The sequence below is a fragment of the Marmota monax genome, unplaced genomic scaffold (assembly GCF_021218885.2).
Source record: "Marmota monax isolate L192 unplaced genomic scaffold, Marmota_monax_Labrador192_F-V1.1 WCK01_AAM20220418_F8-fsc00042, whole genome shotgun sequence".
In the NCBI taxonomy this organism is placed as follows: domain Eukaryota; kingdom Metazoa; phylum Chordata; class Mammalia; order Rodentia; family Sciuridae; genus Marmota; species Marmota monax.
This window is the reverse complement of record NW_026693008.1, coordinates 10829398-10851808: the sequence shown is the minus strand read 5'-3', so window position 1 is coordinate 10851808 and position 22411 is coordinate 10829398. Positions and strand designations below refer to the sequence as shown.

The following is a 22411-nucleotide window of genomic DNA, read 5'->3' as shown; positions in this document are numbered from 1 at the left end:
CCCTCTAGTTAATTAGAAGGGATAAACATCTAACTTTCTGTTTTTGAACTTCTTCGCAGCATCGCCATACAGGATTACACAACTGCTCCAGTTTACCCCAGAGGGTCATTTCAGTTGAATCCTGTGGCAAGATCACATCTGGTAGCTCACAGAGCCATCGCTTCAGTTCTCAGGGACCTGGGGCACATGGAGGTTTTCCATGAACATATACCCACTAACTAAAGTACATCTAGTGTGTGTGGGGGGGTCTATTATGTGAATAGGATGAAAGAAAAAAGGACCAGGCAGCTGGAACTAGGACCAGACCAATAAGTATATGACTCAATTTAGCAATTAAAAACTGAAAGGTGGTTGTTTCGTTAAAATGATGAATTCTCCCATGTTAATGTGCAGAAACCATTTAGGCAGATAAATTCTGTCAATGAAAATGAGCCTTGTTGTGTATCAAAAAAATTTTGTTGCTGGGTGTGGTGGTGCCACACCTGTAATCCCAGCCACTTGGGAGACTGAGACAAGTTCAAAGCCAGCCTCGGCAACTTAGCAAGGCCCTAGGGAACTCAGCAATAAAAGACCCTGTATCTAAATAAAATATAAGAAGAGGGCTGGGGATATGGCTCGGTGGTTAAGCACCCCTGGATTCAACCCCTGGTACCCCAAAAAATTATGTCAAAAAAAGTAAAGAAAGGGATGCCTATGAGTGTATAGTGCATAGGTGTTTTGGGCACTTATCAGTTTTATCTCTCACACAGTAAATCCCTTCCTATGAGGACCAGTAAAGTGAGATTAAAATCACTGATGGTGATTTGACATCAATTTGATACATGATTGATTACATTTATATCTGGACAAAGGTTTGTTTTGTTTTGTTTTGATCCTGGGGTTGAACCCAGGGGCATTTAACCTCTGAGCCACATCTCCAGCCCTTTGAAAACATTTTATTTAGAGACAGGGTCTTGCTGAGTTGCTTAGTGCCTCACTAATTTGCTGAGGATGTCTTTGAACACACGATCTTCCTGCCTCAGCCTTCTGAGCTGCTGGGCATGTACCACCATGCCTGGTTCTGGAAAAAGATTTGATTTTTAAACTAGTCACTGAATTGTACTGATTTTGATTTGCTCCTGTGTTGGAATGGCTGTCTTTATATGTTCGTTCTCTCTCTCTCTCTCTCTCTCTCTCTCTCTCTCTCTCTCTCTCTCTCGCAATTTAAAAAATGCATGTCTGACTCAAGTCGATGTATTTTGGGTTATTTGATTTTTAAAGTTTCATTGCAATATTGTGTTTTAATTGTCATGTAAAAGACACATCTTTCAGAGCCAGGATTATAAAATTGTAGACTTGCAAACTGTTTATCAGATAACACATCTAGTGTATCAAGCAAGGGATATAGGTGTCCTAAGTCCACCATGAAATACAAAAAAAGACCTTGAAATGGCAATCCAGTGCTTTGAGTTCAAGATCATCTTTGGGCCAATAAATATAACTTACAGACCTGCATCTTGAAGCAAGGGAATCAGAAATTTGGGTGTCCTGAGATGTCCCCTTCAATATTGTCCCCAAGCTCAATATTGATTATGCTAACATCAAGACCATGACATCCCGATTCACTGAGCTTTTTGAAGGAATTTTTCTCCATCCTCTTCCTTCTTTTCTATACAGAAGAAGGGCATTTGTATCCCTCTGGGATATAAGGAGATAAAAATAGTTTTAAAAATTCTGTTGTTTTTATTCTTTAGACTTTCTAAAGGAAAGGCAGTTTCTCTTTAGCAATGTTATGAGTTGTCTGAATTGTTTCAACACCTCAGGAGAGCCATATTTTATAATCGGCTTGATTTAAATAAATAGAAAAAAATAGAAAACATTCATGTATCTTGAATAAATGAGAATTTTTTTGAAAGGAGATTTTTGAATTCCTAAGACATTAAAAGTTAAGTCTGGGACGAGGCAGCCTTGAGACATTAGAGGTTTTAAAGTCAATCCTTGGTTTACAGCTTTGTAAATACCTAGTTCTTTTGCCTACTTTTTTTTTTTTAAAGAATATCAGATTATATCAGTGTTTCAAAAACCACTTCTCTCTTTGCTTTATCAAATTTGTCTGTGTTCAACAAGGTGCAATCAGGAAGGTCAGTGCTCTTGCCACAGATCACTAACAGAATAGCTGGTACGCCATGCTCTGGATAAGCCCTGCCCCCAGGTCTCCTCAGAGTTCCTGTACAGGATGCTTCCACTCCAGTATGACAATGAGAAAGACAGGGTCCAGAGTAAAGATCCTCTACACCCAAGGGGACAAGGGCAAGACAGGGCCTCCGTTCTTATCTCCAGCTGAATGGGAAGTTGATCTTTGCAACCTCTGGGCTGTCTGTCTTGCCCCTACTGTGGAACAACACCTCCCTCCTAAACCATTCAGTTTAACACTCTCCAAACAGAACCCTGGTTCCAAACAGAGCTCCATGTCTCCATTAGCCCTCATGGGGACTGAGCTGGAAAAACTTCTGCTGCTTGCTGGGAGTCCTGCATCAGTAAGTCATGCACTTCGAATCTGAGGATCTCGCATTCATTTATTGGTCAAATTCCAATCCTCACCCTGTTTTATTTTCTCACCTTTCGGCCAAGGTAGCCCTTCCTTCCACCCAGAGGTGTAAGACAGGCGGCCCTTACCGACTGAGACACACACGGGCAGTGGACCCCAGAGTTGAACCACACACCTATCAATGTTGTCTATTTCCCAGACTCAGATCAATGCTACTCTAAGCAACCTGACATGGACTGGGCCTTTGATTAAAAATACAAATGGCCTCTCTTGCTGTAGGAAATAAAGATTATTCAGAAACAAAGGTCTTTTAGACTTGTCCTGTGCAAGACAATCTGCTATTTATAAATCTTCACCTTTCTGAGTATTGCTATCTGTATGAAGAATCAATGCAGTTATATATGTATTTGCACAACTGAGTTTGGATTTCTGTTTTATTTTTTTTCTGGGGAAAGTTAGTCTCAGCAAACAACTATTAGGGGAACCCTTTTTAGACTGTTCCATTTAGTGCAATTATGGATAATACAATTAGTTCATTAGTCTAATTACCTATAAAATGATATATGATCATTGTATAGAATTTGAATGATGCAGAAATGTATTAAGGAGAGAACAAAATAAGTACTTTTCCTTCTACTATTAAACATGCCTATTCACTTCTTTCCAGTGTTTTTTTGTTGTTGTTGTTGTTGTTTTTGTTTTATTTTGTTTTTTGTTTCAGTGTTGGGGCTTGAACTCAGGACCTCATGCATGCCAGGCAAATGCTCTATCACTGAGCCATATCTCCAGCCCCCTCTAGTACTATTTTTTACATCTGTTTGCCAACATATTTACATATGCAAATGTGCATGCTTGCACACACACACACACACACACATACACAGTATAATGTCCATAGAATGTTATAGTCTGATTTTTAAACCTACTTTATTTTCTTACATTATTAAGTATGCTTTTGGCCCTTAGTTTTTAATGACTTTCTAATATTGTGTCTTTTGAAATTCTAGTGACTTTTGCAACCACTTTTCTATTTCTTAGTATTTGGTTGTTGTGAATCACTGACTCATTTAAGCTAGATTCTGCAAAAGAGATATCAGGTCAAAGCATGCAAGTGTAAAAGTTCGAGATTTGCACTAGCAATGGTTCCTTGAAAGTTTGAAACAATTTTCATGCATTACAGTGTAAAACTTTATTTTTTTTTCATAATTAAATTGCATCTCCTGCTTTTACTTTGCTTCTCAATTATAAAAATAATAAATTAATACTTCCAATGTTCCAATAAATATAAAAATGGATAAAGTCACAAATAGACCCACATTATGAGGTTGTTTAAAAGTAATAATTTTTTTTTCAATAAGAAATGCAGGTAGCATCCTGGTTCCAAACAGAGCTCCGTGTCCCCTGTTAGCTCTCATAGGGATTCAGCTGGTGCGCCTTCTGCTGTTCTGCTGGGGGTCCTGCATCAGGAAGTCATGCGCTTTGAATCTGAGTATCTTGCATTCATTTATTTATGGTCTCAAACACAGGATTTTGAGATGGAAGCATGGAAAACAGGTAGCCAAGACTCACATAGGCATGAAACATACTAAATTCACCTGCTTTCTCAGCAGCACAGCCTATCTGGCTGTCATAAACACACTCAGACAGAACTATGGGAGACAACAAAACATTTGGTTATGTGACTATCATTATGGTTGAGGAACACGCCATCACTCAGATTTCCATGGAGCCCATCACACTGGCCACAGGAAGAACTGAAGTGACTGGCTGGCCTTGTTCTTGTTTCTACGTCCCCTGCTTTACTCACAAAATAGATTTAATAATTCAAATTTAAATCTACTGTGTTGCTACCAAATTTCATACTGTGAGTATATTAATCTTAGCAGCCCTAGCTTGGGGATGCATATGATAGGGGGCTGTGTACGTTCCTATAAAATAGTAAATGATAGGGAAAAGATAAAAACATCCAAATAAAAAATAATAGTTTATATACACAGCAGGTAGAGGTAAAAGCAAACCAGTCACAAATCAGAACCAAATGTAAATAGTTATCACCTCTCAGCTTTCAGTTCATTTGCATCAATTTAGCTGGTTATGTAACTATAATGAAACACTAAAATCACTAGAGCTGCAGTTCTAGGAAAACAGTAGCTTTGCAGGCTTTCAATTTTCTCTTTTCAATGACAGTTAATCCAACAGTTCAAACTATGGAAGTTAAATGAGGTGAAGAATGATAGATGATGTCCCACAATTGCTGATATCTGATTACACTGAGATAAGAGAGGCCAAATTCTACTTGCACGAGTTGGTACCTAAAGAACAAGATGGAAAAAGAGAAAGAAATGGGGGGGTTGGGGGGAGAAAAGGAAGGCGGGCATTTCTATATACTTCAGATATAGAAATGCTTCCAATATTCCCTTAAAATATAACATAAACAATGAAACAAAGAAAATGCAAATAGATTCAGGACCCTATTTACACTGGGCTAGGGGGAGATGAATAAAACAGTCTCTCCTGCAAGCAACACCAAAGATCGACCTCAGTTTAAGAAGTGAATTTATGTGGTCCTCCGTTTAAGAAGTGAATTTATGTGGTCCTGAGTCCTCATACAAGTTAAGCAGCACTGCATATCGCAGCAGGCATAGAACAACAGATCTTGAACCCTGCTGTGTTTGCTCAAGAAGGCAAGTTAAGCTATTCCTAACAGGAAACAAAACACGCGGTCGGGCTATTAAACAGGGATCATTGCCATACTGTGCAACCCTGAACGCATCAATTGCTGCTCCAAACAGGATTAGAGATGTGGTTTGCTTTAACTATGGTTTTGAGAAAAATGCTTCTGCCTTCTCAGAATGCTCAGGCTGATTTTAACTAATCGGATGCCAGGCCAGGCATTGAGCAGCGAGGAAACTGTCAAAAAAAGGGTCTTCGGCAAATTCCAATTGTGTGAATACAGCTAGAAAGGAAGGGATAGAGTACCAGCATCTGCACAAGGTAGCCCACGCAACTAGTCAGATCTAAAATTCCCCGAAAGGTATTCCTGACTAAATATCCAAGGCTCACTTCTCATGGATTCAATCTACATCGATGGAATTAACCCCACAGTGAACAAAGGAAGCCTAGTTCCTATAAACAGAAACTACGTGAGAAAAAAATGCAGCTAAAACATAGACTCCTATATTCAATAGTCAGCCTTTGTAAATGGCTTTGGGTAACTTGGCTGGCTTATCCTTCTAAAATGAAATCTCTTTTATAGAAGTCAAGAACTGTCATGTAAAAGAAAAAGAAGAAAACCTTTTTTACATATGGGCATCACTTCCTTGAATGCAAGGACAATCAATCCACTTCGGAAATCAGTTCAATTTCCACTGAAAAGAATGTGCTTGTGGGCTGGGGTTGGGGCTCAGTGGTAGATCGCTTGCCTGGCATGTGTGAGGTCCTGGATTCAATCCTCAGCACCACATAAAAATAAATAAATAAATAAATTAAATAAAGGTATTAAAAAATGTGTTTGTGATGACTTGAAGGCATGAGGACTGAGTTGCTGTGTGGTTTTTTAGCCAAGAATTCAGGACACTGCAGCTAGTGTCACACCAATATTATATCAAGGGTTGAAATCAATAGAGCCTAGGGATTATCTCAGAGATGCTTAAGCATTACCAAAAAAACAAACTCTCTCTCTCTCTCTATCTCTCTCTCTCTCTCTCTCTTTCTCTCTCTCTCTCTCTCTCTCTCTCTCTCTCTCTCTCTCTCTATATATATATATATATATATATATATATATATATATATATATATATAAGAATCATGAAAACCATAACTTAGAGACAACAATCATTAATGTCTGCTGCGCATAAGAAGGACACCCAAGTGGGACATTTTTAGTTGTAGATCAGCCAAGAGATTAAAATGAGCATGTTTGCAGAGACATAACCATTTAAAATATTTATAGAGAAAACAGTTGCAGATGATACAAACAGAGATTCCAACAAAAACACAAATGCAGACACCATATGGTCCAATGTATGCGCTCATGACCTCATGTGAAAAGTAGGCCAGAGACACAGCAGCTGCGGATGCCTCCCTCTTACCCCCAGAAAAGCAAACTCTCGGGTTTAGAAGGAACTCATTATAATCATGTCCACGGATGGCCGAAATCCATGGGTAATGTCAAAGGCACTGGGAAGAAATCTTTCAAAACAATTGTCCTTCAAAGTCTTTGCTTTGTTGGGGTTTCAAGTCCAGGCTCAGCTTCTTTCTGACATCATGGATCTGGTGGGGTCAGTTAAGGCAGAGTGACTCAAGAAATAGGCGGAGTACCACCTACCTGCCAGGCTCTTTGGTCATCTCTCAATTATTTGTTAGGTTTGAGTCAAGACCACAAAACACTGAGCAGAAGTTTTGGACCCCCCCACCAGCCACATGACTGCTCCTTTGATCTGCTCTGGAGCATCGAGGCACAGCCAAGCCAAATGCTCAGTGGAATTCTGCATTTGGAGACTGTCCAGCATATGTCAGACTCTGTGCTAGGCACAGGACAGAGAAATAACTCTCACAAATGGAAAGGTAGTTTTTTTTTATTCTCATTAAATAAATATAAGCCCTCCAGGCTCAGAGGTTAAGTGACTTACCCATGGTCACAAAAGGAAAAAGGCTAAGAAGGAATCTAGCGTGGTTCTTCACTGTTGAACAGCAGGACAGGCTACTTGAGGGAAACTGGGACTTGTGAGAACCTTATCCTTCTAGCAAAGGCCTCTACAAGTGTCAGTGAGGGGCAGGGAGGGAAGGACAGTGAGGGGAAGGGATGCTGACACATCACCAAATGGAGACTTGGAGTTCTAGAGGAGGTCATCTTCAATCTGCAGTGTCCCTCTCTCCTCAATGCCCCTTGCTTTTCGGCCCAGATACCTGAGGTTCACATTCAAACTCCTTCTCTAGAGCTGAACTGCCCAGAAGCTACACACAAAGGCTTGTATTTCGTTCTCTTTTTATTTTTTTGGAGGTAGGGTCTTGCTAAGTTGCTGAGGCTGGAACTTTTGATCTTCCTGCCTCAGCCTCCCAAGCCACTGGGATTACAGGCATGCACCACTGTACCTGGCTCCCTAAAGGATTCTGAAACCACATGGGGATCTTCATATTTTTAAGGTTAAGTATCTTCTCTATTTTAATAGGAAAAAAAAAAACTTGCAGACATGATAGGAACTGGAGGCAGAGCTCTTCCTTGTTACACAGAGTTACAGATTAACTCCCTTAGACTTTGAGACATCTTCTGGAGCCCAGGAAATAATTAGGAAACCAACGGAGGATGCCTATTTGACTCTGGACTTGATATGACCATAGGAACCTGCTCCACATTGCAGGACGAGTGACATAAACCTACTCCATGAGGATAGACAGAAAAAAACGCAATGAGGTAAGGGCTTTTGGAGAGTCACACATCCCAGCAGCATCTGTTCTTACCCATCTTCTGACTTGGTTTGTTTTGGAGTTTGTTTTAAAATTCCATGGCTGACAGCACCTCCAATTCATGAAGAATCTTCAACAACAGGAATGCTTTTGTATATGGATCAGTGGAAATTTGATGAATAAATGCCAGTAAGTTACAGACCCAACCAGTCCATGTGGGAGACTCGATTTGTTAAGTCTCTTCACCAAAAAAAAAAAAAAAAAAATCCCCCCCAAATTTCAAACATGGGCAATTAAGAAAGTATGTCCTATCAAAGACATCTAACCTTCCAAACAATCTGGAATTCTGACCATATATTTACCCTGGACGATGTTGCTATCTTCAAATATTTTAACTTTTAATGAAGTGTTCAGCCCTTTTGTGATGGCATTGAAGTGTAATCAAACATTACCACAAGCCAAGTCACAGACTAGTGCGTCTCGCCTTGTTTAAATATCTCAAATATATTTGAGTAATTGTGTAATGATTTTGAGGCCTCTGGTTGTCCATATGGAATGAACAGACTGTCTTTTGTAGAGCAGTTGTACTCTCTCTCTCTTAACGAGAAGGAACCAAATCATCCCTGAAGTGGAAAGCCAGAGAGATGCTGCTTAAATTTCAGGGTGGCATCATTACCTTTGCTCTTGAAATGAAACTAACTCACATCTGGCCCCCAGAAATTGCGGTGTATTCCAGAAGTCTTGCTTAGGTTTGGAAAATATACGATAATAATACATGAGGCATAGCGTGACTTTTTTTTTTTTTTAAGCATACTGCCCTTAGGATACAATGATATGTCATGGGGACAACACAACAAAGCCGCCATTGCAACCACATGGAGTCTTTCTGTATAGAGAACATTCTAGATGGTGGAGCCAGATCATCTCAGATAGACAATGAGGACCAGTGAAAGGGTCTGGCTGTTGGCAAGAACTCTGCTCTAAGGTTGTCTGGGTGACAAGACAAAACAAAGGAGCTGCTAGCTTTTAAATTTACGAAACCAAAGGGGAGTTTCAGAGATCTGGATTAGGAAGCCAGGATTTTAAACATGGTCACTAGGACTTACTAGCTCTTCACATTATCTGTGAGACGATTCCAGGGAAGGCCTGAAATGTCTTGTGTGAAGAAATGTGCCAAATTCACTCTTGATCTGTTATTTGAGAATTTTCAGGAAAATGGCTGGGCAGGGAGTTGCCCCTCTGTCACTGGTCGTAACAGGGTTCTCTGATGGCGCTCACATGGCAGGGGACAGGAGACACTGAGTCTACGGGCTGCTGTGTTCCTGCCCTACCTCAAGTTTCTGAAACAGTGAGAGGAAAACCATTTCACTGGTCATGAATGGGGCCAAATGCACAACACCATGGAGTCATGCATGATTGTAAGTTCAGACAATGACTGGGATGTGATGGATAAGAGTTTACCTTTTGAGCCTGAGGGAGCTAAAAAAAAAATAATAAGGGGAAAAGGAAAAAAAAAGAAAGAAAAGAAAAAAACAATCATTATATAAGAAGTTAAGGTTAGCCATAAAACTTCATTTTGCTGCCATTGGCAAATGCAAAAACCAGAATAAGGAGGAAAAAGAATGAACTAAAAATTCAACCCAAGTCATTTTTCTACATAAAGCTACAGTGCAGCTGATTCAACCTGCTGTTGGAATTTATGGTATCTACAGATAAACTGAGAGCTTTCTTGCAGGTGTTTTGGGAATCACTGTGCCCAGAGCAGTTTGGTAATATCATGCAAAGTTGGACCCGAAGTTCTTCTGTCCAGTGGCCCCTAGAGCACAGCTCCATGACCCAGCTCCTTCTTCCTTCAGTCCAGCAGTTCTCAGCTGGAGGAGGGCACTCTAGAGGCACTCAGACTTGTCACAACTGGCAGGAGATAGGAAGAAACCTATTGACATCAAAACATCCTACAACCCACAGGACATCTCCCACAACAATATGTTACATACATATGTCCCATACAACAGCTTTCCCAATGCCACACAAAGAACTGAAGTTAAGATGTAGGTGGAAAAAGATGAACATTTATGAGACATATTTGTTTGTCTATGTTGAGACTATTAGGCTAATACTTAATGCCACTGTGCTGTCATTGCCATTGTACACACAGGGCATTGAAAGGTATTTTCTAATCTGGATAGGATTTCACATTATGCATGTATTCAATACTCAGTCTAGGGATTACGTCATTAGGAAGACCTGATTTCTCATCATAACACCTAACATTTATCAAGGGAGAACTTGCCACCAGGCTGTGACAAAGTAACTACTGTGTAACCACTGGGTTAAAGTCCTTTATTTGCAATATTCCATTAAATCACAGAAGCGTAATGCTAGGTACACTCCATTTGACAGACGAAAAATAAAATGGAACTTAGAAGTTAAGTCATGATACAACAGCCCATAGGTAATGAGTTGTAGTTCTGGGTTACCTGACTTTAAGATGTGCAGATTCAACTCAGCTCCTAAGAAATTAAGGCTGCAAACATTTGGGAATTGTGGCTGCAGACATCCTCCCCTCTCACTACTTCTCAAGGTCTTCTAAATTCAGAAGAGTTAGAAGATGCAAGACAACTAATTCAGATAGCCTTGGGCCCCCAGTTGAATCTTCTGCCTTTTCCATCCTTTTCCCTGTGGGAAGAATGCTCTTTTTCATATGAACAAAGATCAGGGCTCCCATAGCCTGTCTCAAGCCCTGGTCCCTGTGCATGGAGCCCACCGGAGAGAAAAAGGGAAAATCCAAAATAATAAAAAGTCTTAAATTTCAAAGTTATCACCAAAGTGGTATTGAGAATGTCCATGAAAGGCGATTCCAGCTTCTCCACACTCCAAACATTTTTATCCCAAAGAGGTCTCCCCATCTAAAAAGAAAGGGCCCAAGCATATTTTTTTCTGATTCTTTCCTTCTGGTTATAGCTACGACTATTCAAAATGGAACTTCACAAGATCCTCTAGATAGCAGCTCAAAGAGTTCAGAAAAAAAAATGTATGTAGAGGTTAGGAACTGAGCCTGAACCCAGCAATCACTTAAAGAAAAGTTCCTGAATTATACAACATCTTTTCATACAACAGAGAAGATACACTGGACACACAAATGATGTAGAATTAAAAAAAAAAAGTCTGTTTTCTTAGAAAAGTATTTGTGTTGAGCATGGTCACGTGAAATGTATAGGGGACCATTGAGAATTACAAATATTTGATGAACTGCAAAGTAAATAGCTAAGTTAAGCCTTGTACAAACTGTCAAAGGAGAGCCATCCATGGCCCTTCTGTAAGCTCTCTTTCTTGAAGTTTTATCTTGGTTGGTCAGGAAGGCTCAAAAAGACTTCCCCGTTTAAGCACACAAGAAGAAATTCTAGGCAGGAAAATAAGAGGCTAGGCCTTTGTGGTGATGTCCTCAGTTTAAAACTGGCCTCAAACTCTCCACAGAACATGTACTTTCCTCAAGAAGTAACTCATAAGAACAAAGAACAATTTTCTTATTGGAGCTTTGAGATAATGTAAATTACAGCTTACGGTGCTCTAAACAGGTTGGCCCTCGAGAAGGAGCCTCAGAATAGAACATAACAAATTTAGATCAGATCATCTGCAGTCACAGATGCTACTGCTTGGGAGTAGGCTTCCCCATACATCATTCACTCAGTATTTATGAATGGTGTGCAGAGTCCTGAACTGGAAGCCAGACTATCCCTGTGAATGGAGCCCATCTTAGCCTCTGGATGTAGTCCTAAGTCACATGTCTTCCAGCCTTTGCCTCATTGTACTCATGCATAAAAAGAAAGGGTGGAGGGAAAGCTGAAGAATAGGCCAGATCCTGGATGGTTTCAAATTGAGAACCAACTCTTATTGATTAGCAATGGTTGCCCCCAGACCATGTTGATAAGAATTCTAAAGTTTTAACTTGAGCTTCATTAGAAAAAAAATATAATATCCAATTAGCAACATTTGCTGTGGGCTAAAACATAAGGAAAAACATCCCTGAACATGATGATCTCTCAAGGTCTTATTTTTATTTGTAGTTCTGAGCACATCCCTAATTACCATGTAGTTTATTTGCTTAATCTCTCGCTCCTCTACTAGGTTACAAATTCCATGAGAGCAGATTAGTTCTCTGCCTTATAGGTATATCTGACATTTTTTAGTCTAGTACTGGTGCCTTTCTGGTTAAATCAGGTAACCGCATTACTAGAGTGTAGTAGGTTGAGGCCAAGGAAAGATAATTGGGGTAACTGCCTTGAATCTGCATTCTCCCCACCCCACTTCACACATCATGCAGATAACCCAAGCTGATGTTTTTCAATAGGAAAATATCTCTGGTAGGAAAGATATGAAAGTCTTGGATTCCCATATGACAGGTATAGACTTCTGTATATGTGTGACTATCTCACTGACTTGTGAATATGCATAAAAATCCAGCCTGGGAGCTTCTCCTCTGTTAAAGTGTGAACCTGGAATGTCCCCCCCAAAGCTCTTGTGTTAAAGGCTTAGTTCTCAGTGAAGCAAGGCCTACAGGTGAGCTTTTGGAAAGTGAGTAGATCATGAGAAATGTAACCTCAAGAGTGGATTAATCCATTTGATGGATTAATAATTTGAGTGGACTGCTGGGTGGTAACTGTAGATCGGTAGGGCATGGTAGGAGGAAGTAGAAAACAGGGGGCATTCTTTGGAAGGGTTTGTCTTTCCTCTGGCTCCTCCTTCCCACTCTCTCCTCTCTCCTCTGCTTCCTGGCTACCATGAGCTGAGAAGCTTTCCTCCACCATGATATGTCTGACTTGAAGCCAGCCAACCATGGACTGAATGAAGCCTCTGAAACCATAAGCTAAAATAAATCTTTCCTCTTCCAAGTTGTTATTCTCAGGTATTTTGGTCACAGCAATGAGAAGCTAACATATCATCATCACTGGGCCTGAGGTGAGGTGACTTCTCTTTCTTCCCACACAGTGGAGACCTTTTCTTCTTCAAAGTCACTCTGTCAGGCATGGTCAGCCAGATGCCACTTCCCTGTATCTATTTCCTCACCTACAACATGAGAGTCTCAATGGGCAACCTTGGGTCCCTTCCAGGTCTAACACCCTAGATTGTATGATTCTAAATACAACGGTGTATAGACATTTTCAAGTCATTTTTCTAAAGAAAAGATAAAGAAGGAAAGAAGTTGTGGTTTGCTGTGAGCTTGCATATTCCCAGGGAAAATCTGGATGCAGATGCACTTCATGTGAAACATTATATTTGAATAAAGAAAGACTGAGCTGGGCATGGTGGTGCATTCCTGTAGCCTGTAATACCAGAGGCTCAATAGGCTGAGACAGGAGGATTGTGAGGTCAAGGCCAGCTTCCGAAACTTAGTGAGGCCTTAAGCAATTCAGTGAGACCCTGTCTCAAAATAAAAAATAAAAAGGGGCTGGAGATGTGGCTCAGTGGTTGTACCCTGGGCTCAATCCCCAGTACCCAAAAAAAAAAAAAAAAAAAGAAAGAAAGTGTCAATATGTCATTCAAGAGATAAAAGGAGAAGAAAGGGATAAAAATGGGGTGACAGCAAAAAATAGAAATAATTAGTGCATACTGAACATTCCATGGATCAAGTACTTGGCTAAATGCCATCTGTGGCTCTTGAGTCCTCATATTGCATCTCTGAGTCAGAGGTCGATATCATTCTCAGTTTCCAGATCAGGAAGAAGAAAATATTTAGAATGGCCAAGTGTCTCATCCAAGTCACCCAGACAAGGAGTGTTCAAGTTCAGATCAAAGTCAAGTCTCTCTGTCACCCATGTCCACTTCAACACTAGGGTCCACTTCAAGCTAGGCTCACAGTGTTGCTTCTCATGCAGAGGAAGTGGTACTAGTACCTACACAAGCCCCTGAAGGTTTGGGGAACCTCATGGGCCAATTCACATGAGTATCACCCATCAGCAAAAAGAGGAGTGAGGAATCCTGACAGCACTTGTTACACAAGAGCCTCGACCTGGACCAGCATGCTTCTCATCATGTGGCATATGAGGTCCAGGGCATCATGCGTATTTCCATGCTCTCTCCTGTCATGAAAATTTGTACTTGCTGTCCCCTCATCCTAGAACTCTTTCTCAGACCCTCCCTCCTTTCCAGGAAAATACTTACTCCTTCAGTCAGTTGTCTCCGTCTTCAAGAAGGCTTGTCTAACTTCTCATGCCATATGCCCCCATCACACCAACCACCTCCCATTCATATCCTCATTGCTGTCAGCTGCATTAGCCAGCATTCTGCCCTTCTGTTTTAGTAACACAAACTCCATCTTTAGCCAGATTTAGCTAAGAGATAGACAAGGCTACACAAATTCAGATATGGTCAGCAAGAAGTGCTTGGATGGTTTTTCTCCCTCTGTTCTGCTGCTGGGAAGATAGACATGATGGGAAGAGCCCCAGCAGGCATTCTGACCTCTGTAGTTATCTTGAGGATGGAAAACCATGTGCTAGGATGTGCAGGGCAGCAGTAATGATGGGTGATTACAATGGCTATGATATGTTATCTACCACTCAAACTATCTGACCTAGGTGAACTTACTGAAAACTCACAGCAAACGTATTAGGTAAGGGCATGATTACCTTGATTTTGTAGATGATGAAACTATGAGGTCCCGCAGCCAGAGAGAAGCAAGGGCAGAACGTGTGAAGTGGGATGTGGGGGTGGGGCAGCCAGGTGGATGCTGCGTGATCTAAAGCTGCTTGAGTCTGGACCAGGGTGCTAGGGATGAAGATGTCAGGCTGTGGTCTGGCCCAAGGTGGCTTGGAGAATAGAGATAATGAACAGATGATGATATGAAAGGAGAGGTATCAAGAATGCATCCAGGGGCTGGGGTTGTGGCTCAGTGGTAGAGCACTTGCCTAGCACCTGTGAGGCACTGGGTTCGATCCTCAGCACCACATAAAAATAAATAAATAAAGGTATTGTGTCCATCTACAACTAAAAAAAAATTAAAAAAAGAATGCATCCAAAGTTTTGGAACTATATAAATATAAAACTGGAACCACCATTTACTGAGATGATGATGACTGTGATAAGTTTGGAGGAAAAATACTTGGACTTCAGTTTTGTCTCAAATTGCCAAAAGTTTAAGATGTCTCTCAGACTTGCAGGCTGAGGTAGAGGTAGGTGGCTGGATGTGTGGAGCTTGGCCACCACCAGCATATGCATGAAGTCACCTCACATAGGCAGAGGACTGGATGTCAGGGCTGTCCACCAGTTAGAGACCTGCGTGACTAAGTGGATTCGGTGAGAGGAGGGGCACAGGGGAGGGAGTAGGACCTCTGAATCAGTGGATATAAGCGGAGTCCCTCTGCTATAATAATGAGAATGTTTTCAAAAGAGACACTTTGTGTCCCAAGGGATGGGAGTTGTTCAATCTCTCCTCATTGACTTCATATCTATGTCAGCATTTCACTCAGAGCCACGGGGGTGACTGAAGGAACATCCACTGCTCCAGCTCCATGAAGTCCCAGAGTCAAGTGGCCAATTTTTCAAAAAAATCAAAGTCCAATTAAAGATCTATTGATCAAAACAACACATTTCCCTATAAAATATGTAAAACCCAAGTAGGAAATAAAGCATTTTCCCGCCAACTGTGTAAAACAAAACAAAACCAAAAAGCCTGGCCCACATATGCTTATCCCATTTGTAGACCTGGCCCTGTGCCTCAGGCTTTATGAATGGAGAGCCATAAATCCCTGCTATTTGCAAAGGATCCTTGTGTTCATTTTATTTCCTTATGGATATTCACCTTTATAGTCTTCCATCATTCTTCATGAAACAATGTGGATAAAGATTCCCCACTCCACAGAGAAGGTTCTGTAGCCCAAACTCCAAGCCCAGGCCAAGGTGGGAAAGGTGTTCCAGGAGCTAGGATTCAGGGATGGAAGTCCTGTCCCACTTCTTTCCACTCAGGCCAACCCCCTGCTGCTGTTCATCTGCATTCCTGCCCCCACACCCAACCCCATCTCTTCTCTGCATCCAGAATGATCCATAAGTATCAGTATGGCATTGGGTAAGCTTGTTGTTCATGCCTTACAGTCTTCGTGTACCTCTTTCTTAGTGTGGCTGAGCTGTGTCCCATGCCCATGTCAATTCCTGGACCCCTGCTTGAGTGGCCCCAGTCCCTCTGTCAGTCTTTGGTTCTCCCTGTCCCACTTGGGACAGGATGCCCCATCTTCCCCCCAAGTGTCCTTCTAGAGCATCACTTGCTGGCTCTTGCCTTAGCATGTACTGCCTTCTGTTCCCTCACTTTCTGATGACCTCTGCACCTAAGGGTTCATGATCCATCCAAGGGCCATCTTCCTCCTCTTCATCCTTATAGCATTAGGGACTCTACCTGTGCCTGGCCCCAGGGGAAGATTCAGTGCATTCCTTTCTTGGAGGAAGGAAAGGGCAAAGGAAAATAGAAAGAAAAAAAATGTGGGAAAGAGGGAGGAAGAAAAGAAGGAAGGAAGAGAAACAAAGGAAGAAATGTAGGAAGGGAGGGAGAGAGAAAGGAATAAAGAAAAAAAGAATGAATAAAAAAAGAAAGATTGCCAGCCACAACATCTTGGGCAACAATAGGTTGTCTCTGAGCTCCGGATTTGTCATCTATAAGGCCATAGTAATAACACTGTTTCATGGGATGAATTTGAAAATTAAATGGAGTAATACATACTGAGTTTGAACAAAAGAAACTGGTCCTTAATAGCTGCTATTTTGTAACAGCATTTTGACCTTTAACCTCCCAAAGTCTCAACCCGATGGTGTGTGAGAAGTTACCATAGTAACCCTCTACCTCAGATAATCCCATCGACCTGGACCATGTGGACTACAGCATCCCAGGTTATCACGTACGAGGCCATCACTTCTTGATAGAGGGTTAAGTGAAGCAGTGACAACACCTGAACAAGGTACATCCATCAATGGGTGACTCTTATGGTGGATACATGTCACTCTGTGCCAAACCCTTTCTTTCATAATGTCCCTATGTTCTAGACAAGAGGTCAAGCCCCATGATGTGAAAAGCCACCAGCTTAACCCAAACAACTCAGCAACTTCTCCTGGCCACAGCAATTGGCTCTGGGTGGCTATGTGACCTGAAGTCATCTAATCAGGATTTTTATAGAAATAACCAAGAATGAACTTCTATTCTTCCCCTCCTCACCCCCCGCCCTTGTTGTGGGTTAGCATCCACAAAACAGAAAGAACATCCAGCCTTTGATTTCTTGGTACTGGCTTATTTCACTTAGCACAATATTCCCCAGTTCCATCCATTGACAGGTAGATGCCATATTTTCATTCTTCTTTATGGCCGAGTAATATATTCTATTATGTATATATACCACATTTTCTTTATCCATTCATCTGTTGAAAGGCACCTACATTGGTTCCATACCTTGGCTCTTATTAATTGAGCTGCTATCAACAAAGGGGAAAGAAAGAAAAGGAAGAGGAGGGGAATAGGAAGGGCAGTAGAATTAGTCAGAGATAACTTTCCTTTCCTTGTATTTGAATACACGACTAGGGTAACTCTGCATCATGTACAATGACAAGAATAGGATCCTAATTGGAATCAGTTAGACTCCATGTATGTATAATATGCCAAAATACACTCTACTGTCATGAATATCTAAAAGAACAAATAAAAAAATTTTTTTTTAAGTAACCAAGCATGAAAACCCTTGGAGGAAGGAAACCCTTCCTTCTCTCCACTAGAATGTGAGAGGATCAATCACACAAGCCTAAGAAGGATGCCAATAACCTGAAAAGTACAGCAGTGAGACAGACAGAACTCAGTGCCCCTGATGTCATGTGAGCTCACAGCCGTCCACTGGGACTTAGCTTCTAAGGACTTCTATCTGAGTTTGAGCCCTCAGGGCCACCTGAGAAAACTGTTTTCCCCGTTCTTCCCATAGGAACTTGTAGCTAGTCATCTCTAGGTACATACCATGGCAGATCATGTTAGTTTTTTCTTGCACACATCAAAGGATTCATCAAAATACTTCCATTAGCTCTTGGTCAGCTTCAAAAATACTCAGGGGGTAATTTCCTCAAAAGATTTCCAATGCTATGCATGAAATTTCCTTACAAACACATGGGGCATCATATTTCTCCAAAGTCTGGAAGCTATCCTGGTTTTTATGATAATTCTGGATAAGTCATTAGGCAAAAGGGTATCCTTCTGAGCACTCTGCTGCTTGGAATGGCCACCCTCTCCTCCTCCTCTGATTTCACATCTTCTTCCTCTACCCCATGTCCATTCTCTAGCTTCTTAGCTGTGGGCAGCCCATTGCTGGTTCTACAGACTCTGATTAAGGTGACTCCCCCTGCATGGCTTCAAGTAACCCCTTGTCATGTGTTAAGGAGGAAGAGGAGGGAAGAGGAATCAGTGGCAGAGACAGATAACACTGCATAGGTGAAGATAAAAATAAAAATAGGGTCCATAGAAGAAAACAAATACAGCTAACCTTATGCTTTAAAATTATTCAAGTCTCCATTCCAATTTCTGGCTGCTTATCTCTAAGTCCTTCAAACACTGTTGGAAAGACTTGTGGGGGAAATGGGAACTATGTACTTCAAATGTTCCTGCTTTTCTGAGTTTGGGTATTATCTTACCAGACCATATATAATTTAATAGTGACTTCTCAACATCCAGTTCAGGGCTCAGATGGAATGTCATTTCTTTTTCTGCTGCTATGTTTAAAAGCAATAACAAAATGGACAGAAGGATCCTTCTAAGCTACATATAGATTTTTTTAGAGTGTATCTTTGTAAGAATCTCAAGCAATGCATGTTCCTTGGAGAAAACAAGGTGTGAAAGATGGGCAAAAGAAGACCATTAAAGCCATCGATGATGCCAACATCCATTGTTGATTTCAATTTCATAGTAAATGACTGCACAGTGTTTAAATCACTTAAGTATAAAATAAATTACTTACTTAAATAACTAATATACTATTGTTTTTTCTCCCGTTTATTTTTTCTCTTTTTTCCTTTCTTATTTTTGATGAGTCCATTGCAATGTATGAGATATATATATATATATATATATATATATATATATATATATATATATATTTTCCTTATTATTGGTTATCTGGGCTGTTTGACATGAATGACACTGCAATAAACATCTTTGTAGTCAAATTGCTACACACACTCCACTTTTCAAAAACTTGTTCTCTTGATGGAGGGGAACTGATGCACATTTCAGGCTAACTGATAACCAGAAAAGTGGTCCAGATTCATTATGACCAAAGTTCTCTCTTTCACCACCCACAAGTCAATATTATGTATCACCTTTAAAAATCTTCCTGCAATTTTTAAAATACAGATTAGATTCAGGAGTCTTTCTCATGTTCCAAATGAGTTAAAGACAGAATATTTAACTTTCAAACTCCCAATGGCCAACTGGCTAGCTCTGCTGGAGGGCTACAGAGGAGACCACGCTGCCCACCATGAACAAGCCATACCTGCTTATTTAGAAGAAAAGAAGTGGACTGATCACTGAAGGTCAGATTTTTTTCAAACAAATTTCAGATGAAAAGATTTAGGGGTTTTGGGTTTTGTTCTAGGAGTGAAGTCCCGCCTAGATGAAAGGAAAGACTGCATAAATTATTAATTTGATTGAAGACATTTTGAGGGATGCTGGAAAATGTGGATTATTAATGGGCAGACCAGAAAAATTCTCACATTACATTTAGCCAGGACTATCAGCAAGGGGAAAACCCCAGACATTTTGCTCATTATATTGTTCTGAAAATTCTCACAATAAGAAATCATTTCTCATCAGGCTTGAACTCTGCATTTTATCAGGAAAATAAGGTTCCAATTAAAATTGTCATTCTTCTGCTTTCTTTTGGGTGGTCAGTCATTCTGCTGAAAAGTGATCTGAATCCGAGTCTGGCAATGCGGGGGAGCTCAAGGTCCTGCCAGTGCTTTGTGGGAACAAGGGTCCATAGAACCAAATGGAAATTTGTCAAAGTTCAGAGAAAACTAACCACCATGATATGCTAGCATTTCCCGCTTGGAAATCATAGTGGTCTACTCAGCAGTCAAGGGGTTAGTAGGCAAGAAGACAGCAGTATGGATACAGAAGGGTCTGGGAGGGAAGGAAGCTCTTTTCTGCAGCTTTCAGTTTGGAATAATCCAAACAGGATGCAAACCCATCCAGACCGTGTCCTGAACTCCCACCCGACCAGTGTCACTTTTCAGCATTGTGACTGCTTCCAGTTGGATGCTCAGAGCTGCTGGTTTTAATTAAAACTTAATTTGCAAAAATGTCTCATAATTTATGCATGTCATGTAATTCCTCCGAGATGATGAACCTGGAGCCAACTCAGGGCCATATAAGGAGACACTGTGCAAGAAGGTTAGGGGAGGAACCGTGTGGAGGAAGACAAGAACCAACATGGGCGCAGCCGAGGAAGGCACTGATACTTTCTTTCAGCCTCCTGTCACTGGGATCTGCAGCCACCTGGGAAAGACATGCGCTTTGTTGTCTGAAAGCAGAGAGCCCATTTGGCAGGCCATGTATACATGGAGAAGCAGAAGGGTCAGCAATAGCCAGAATGGCTCCCCAAGGAAAGACTAACCAAGGTATAGGGGAGCCAAAAAACTTGAAACCCTGCAAAATAGATGAATGGGTTCCCTTCCTCCCTCCCTCTCTCACACTCACACACACACACACACACACACACACATAAAAAACTCTCAGAGGAAAATCAATAAAAACTCAAGAGTCTGCACCAAAATCATTTCTTTGCTCAACAGAAGTCCTCAAGAGAGACGGTGCAGAGATCTTCCCAACTGTTGAACCACAGTGAAGTCTGTGTAGCAACTTAACTAGAAATATTGGCTCCTTAAGAAAGGTGACCAGAAAGACACCCCTACCCCAACTCATCCACTCTGTTCATTGTAAGGTGAATGAATCTCCCATCATCTTCCATGTTCACAGTGGGAAGGATACAGAAGACAGTATTTGTCACAGAACAAAAGTCAAAGGGGCTAGAAGTTAAGGGAAAAACCACTCAGTCTCAAAGGCTGGGACACAACATCGGTGCCTTTGCTTGGAGGAAAATCAATGAAAACTCAAGAGTCGGCCCTGAAATCATTGTTTCGCTCAATAGTTGTCTTTAAGAGAGATGGTGCAAGGATCTGCCCAATTGTTGAATCACAGAGAAGTCTGTGTAGCAACTTAACTAGAAATACTAGGTCTTAACACTTGATAACTTTATTATATAGCATTTGAAGTGAGCAATATTATTTAAGATATTATTGTCATATTTCATGAAATTTTCAAAGTTGGGAGGCACCTTGCAAATGTTTGGGAACTGACAGAGTGAACTAGGTCTACACAGCAGTCTAGGGGTGAGGAGGCAAGAAGACTTCAGTGGAAGACAGTAGTGTGGACAGAGAAGGGTCTGGTAGGGAAGAAAGCTCCTTTCTGCAGCTTTCAGTTTGGAATAATCCAAACAGGATGCAAACCCATCCAGACCGTGTCCTGAACTCCCACCAGACCAGTGTCACTTTTCAGCATTGTGACTGCTTCCTGTTGGATGCTCAGAGCTGCTGGTTTAAAAAGCAGACCTTCCAGATTTCTCAAACAACCTATGGGAGTCTATGTTTGCATCCTTATTTGGGTTATTCATTATTCATTTTTGTTTCTTAATAAGAAAGCTCAAAAACGCTTTTGATGTTTCCTATTTTCCAACAATTCTGAATGCTATTATCAGATAATGACTGAATTAAAGCATTTTAATTAGCTTTTTTGGTCACTGTGACCAAAACACACACCAGGAACAACTCAGAGGAGTGAAAGTTTATTTGTAGCTTGTGGTTTCAGAGGTCTCAGTCCAGAGAGGGTGAACTCCATGGCTCTGGGCCCAAGGTGAGGCAGCACCTCATGGAGGAAGGGTCCAGGGGAGGAAAGCTGCTCAGCTATGGTGGAATCAAGAAGGAGAGAGAGAGGGGTGGGGAAGGGGCTTCAGGGAAGATGCACCCTTTTAGGGCATGCCCCCAGTGGCATTTTTTCCTGCCATGTCCCACCTGCCTACATTCACCACCAGACAGTCCATCCAAACTAGGATGAACTGATGATATGATAGCACTCATGATTTAATCATCTCACCTCTCCATAGACTTGCATTAACAGGATCTTTTAGGAGACACCTCACATCCAAACCACAACTGTAAGCTTCTTAAAAATAGTGGCCTTGAGAGGATTCTCTGAAGACAGTCAATCACAGTGACATAGTCTTCTACTACCTACTGACAGAGCACAATAGAGGCCAGACACAGCAGGGGTAAATGCCAGGTTCATCACTGTGTTCTTCCCTTGGTCACAGAATCACTGTTACAACATTCCTAGATACAGAGAGATACATTCCTGGGAAACACTGTGCTAGTACATAAAAAAAAAAAAAAAAACGGGGAAAAAAAAAGACTTCC

At 41.2% G+C, this 22411-nt stretch overlaps 1 protein-coding gene across 2 annotated transcripts in view; it reads right to left on the bottom strand.

The window, feature by feature from the left end:
- Cacna2d3 (calcium voltage-gated channel auxiliary subunit alpha2delta 3) overlaps window positions 1-22411 on the bottom strand; it is an 877637-nt gene that overhangs the window by 238333 nt on the left and 616893 nt on the right. Inside the window, exon 14 of one of the 2 annotated variants that reach the window (XM_058582154.1) lies at window positions 9395-9412. The exons of the other annotated variant lie outside the window; for it this stretch is intronic. Within the exon in view, the coding sequence (XP_058438137.1) occupies window positions 9395-9412 (18 nt within the window). The remainder of the gene's footprint in view (window positions 1-9394; window positions 9413-22411) is intronic. 2 annotated transcript variants of the gene reach the window in all.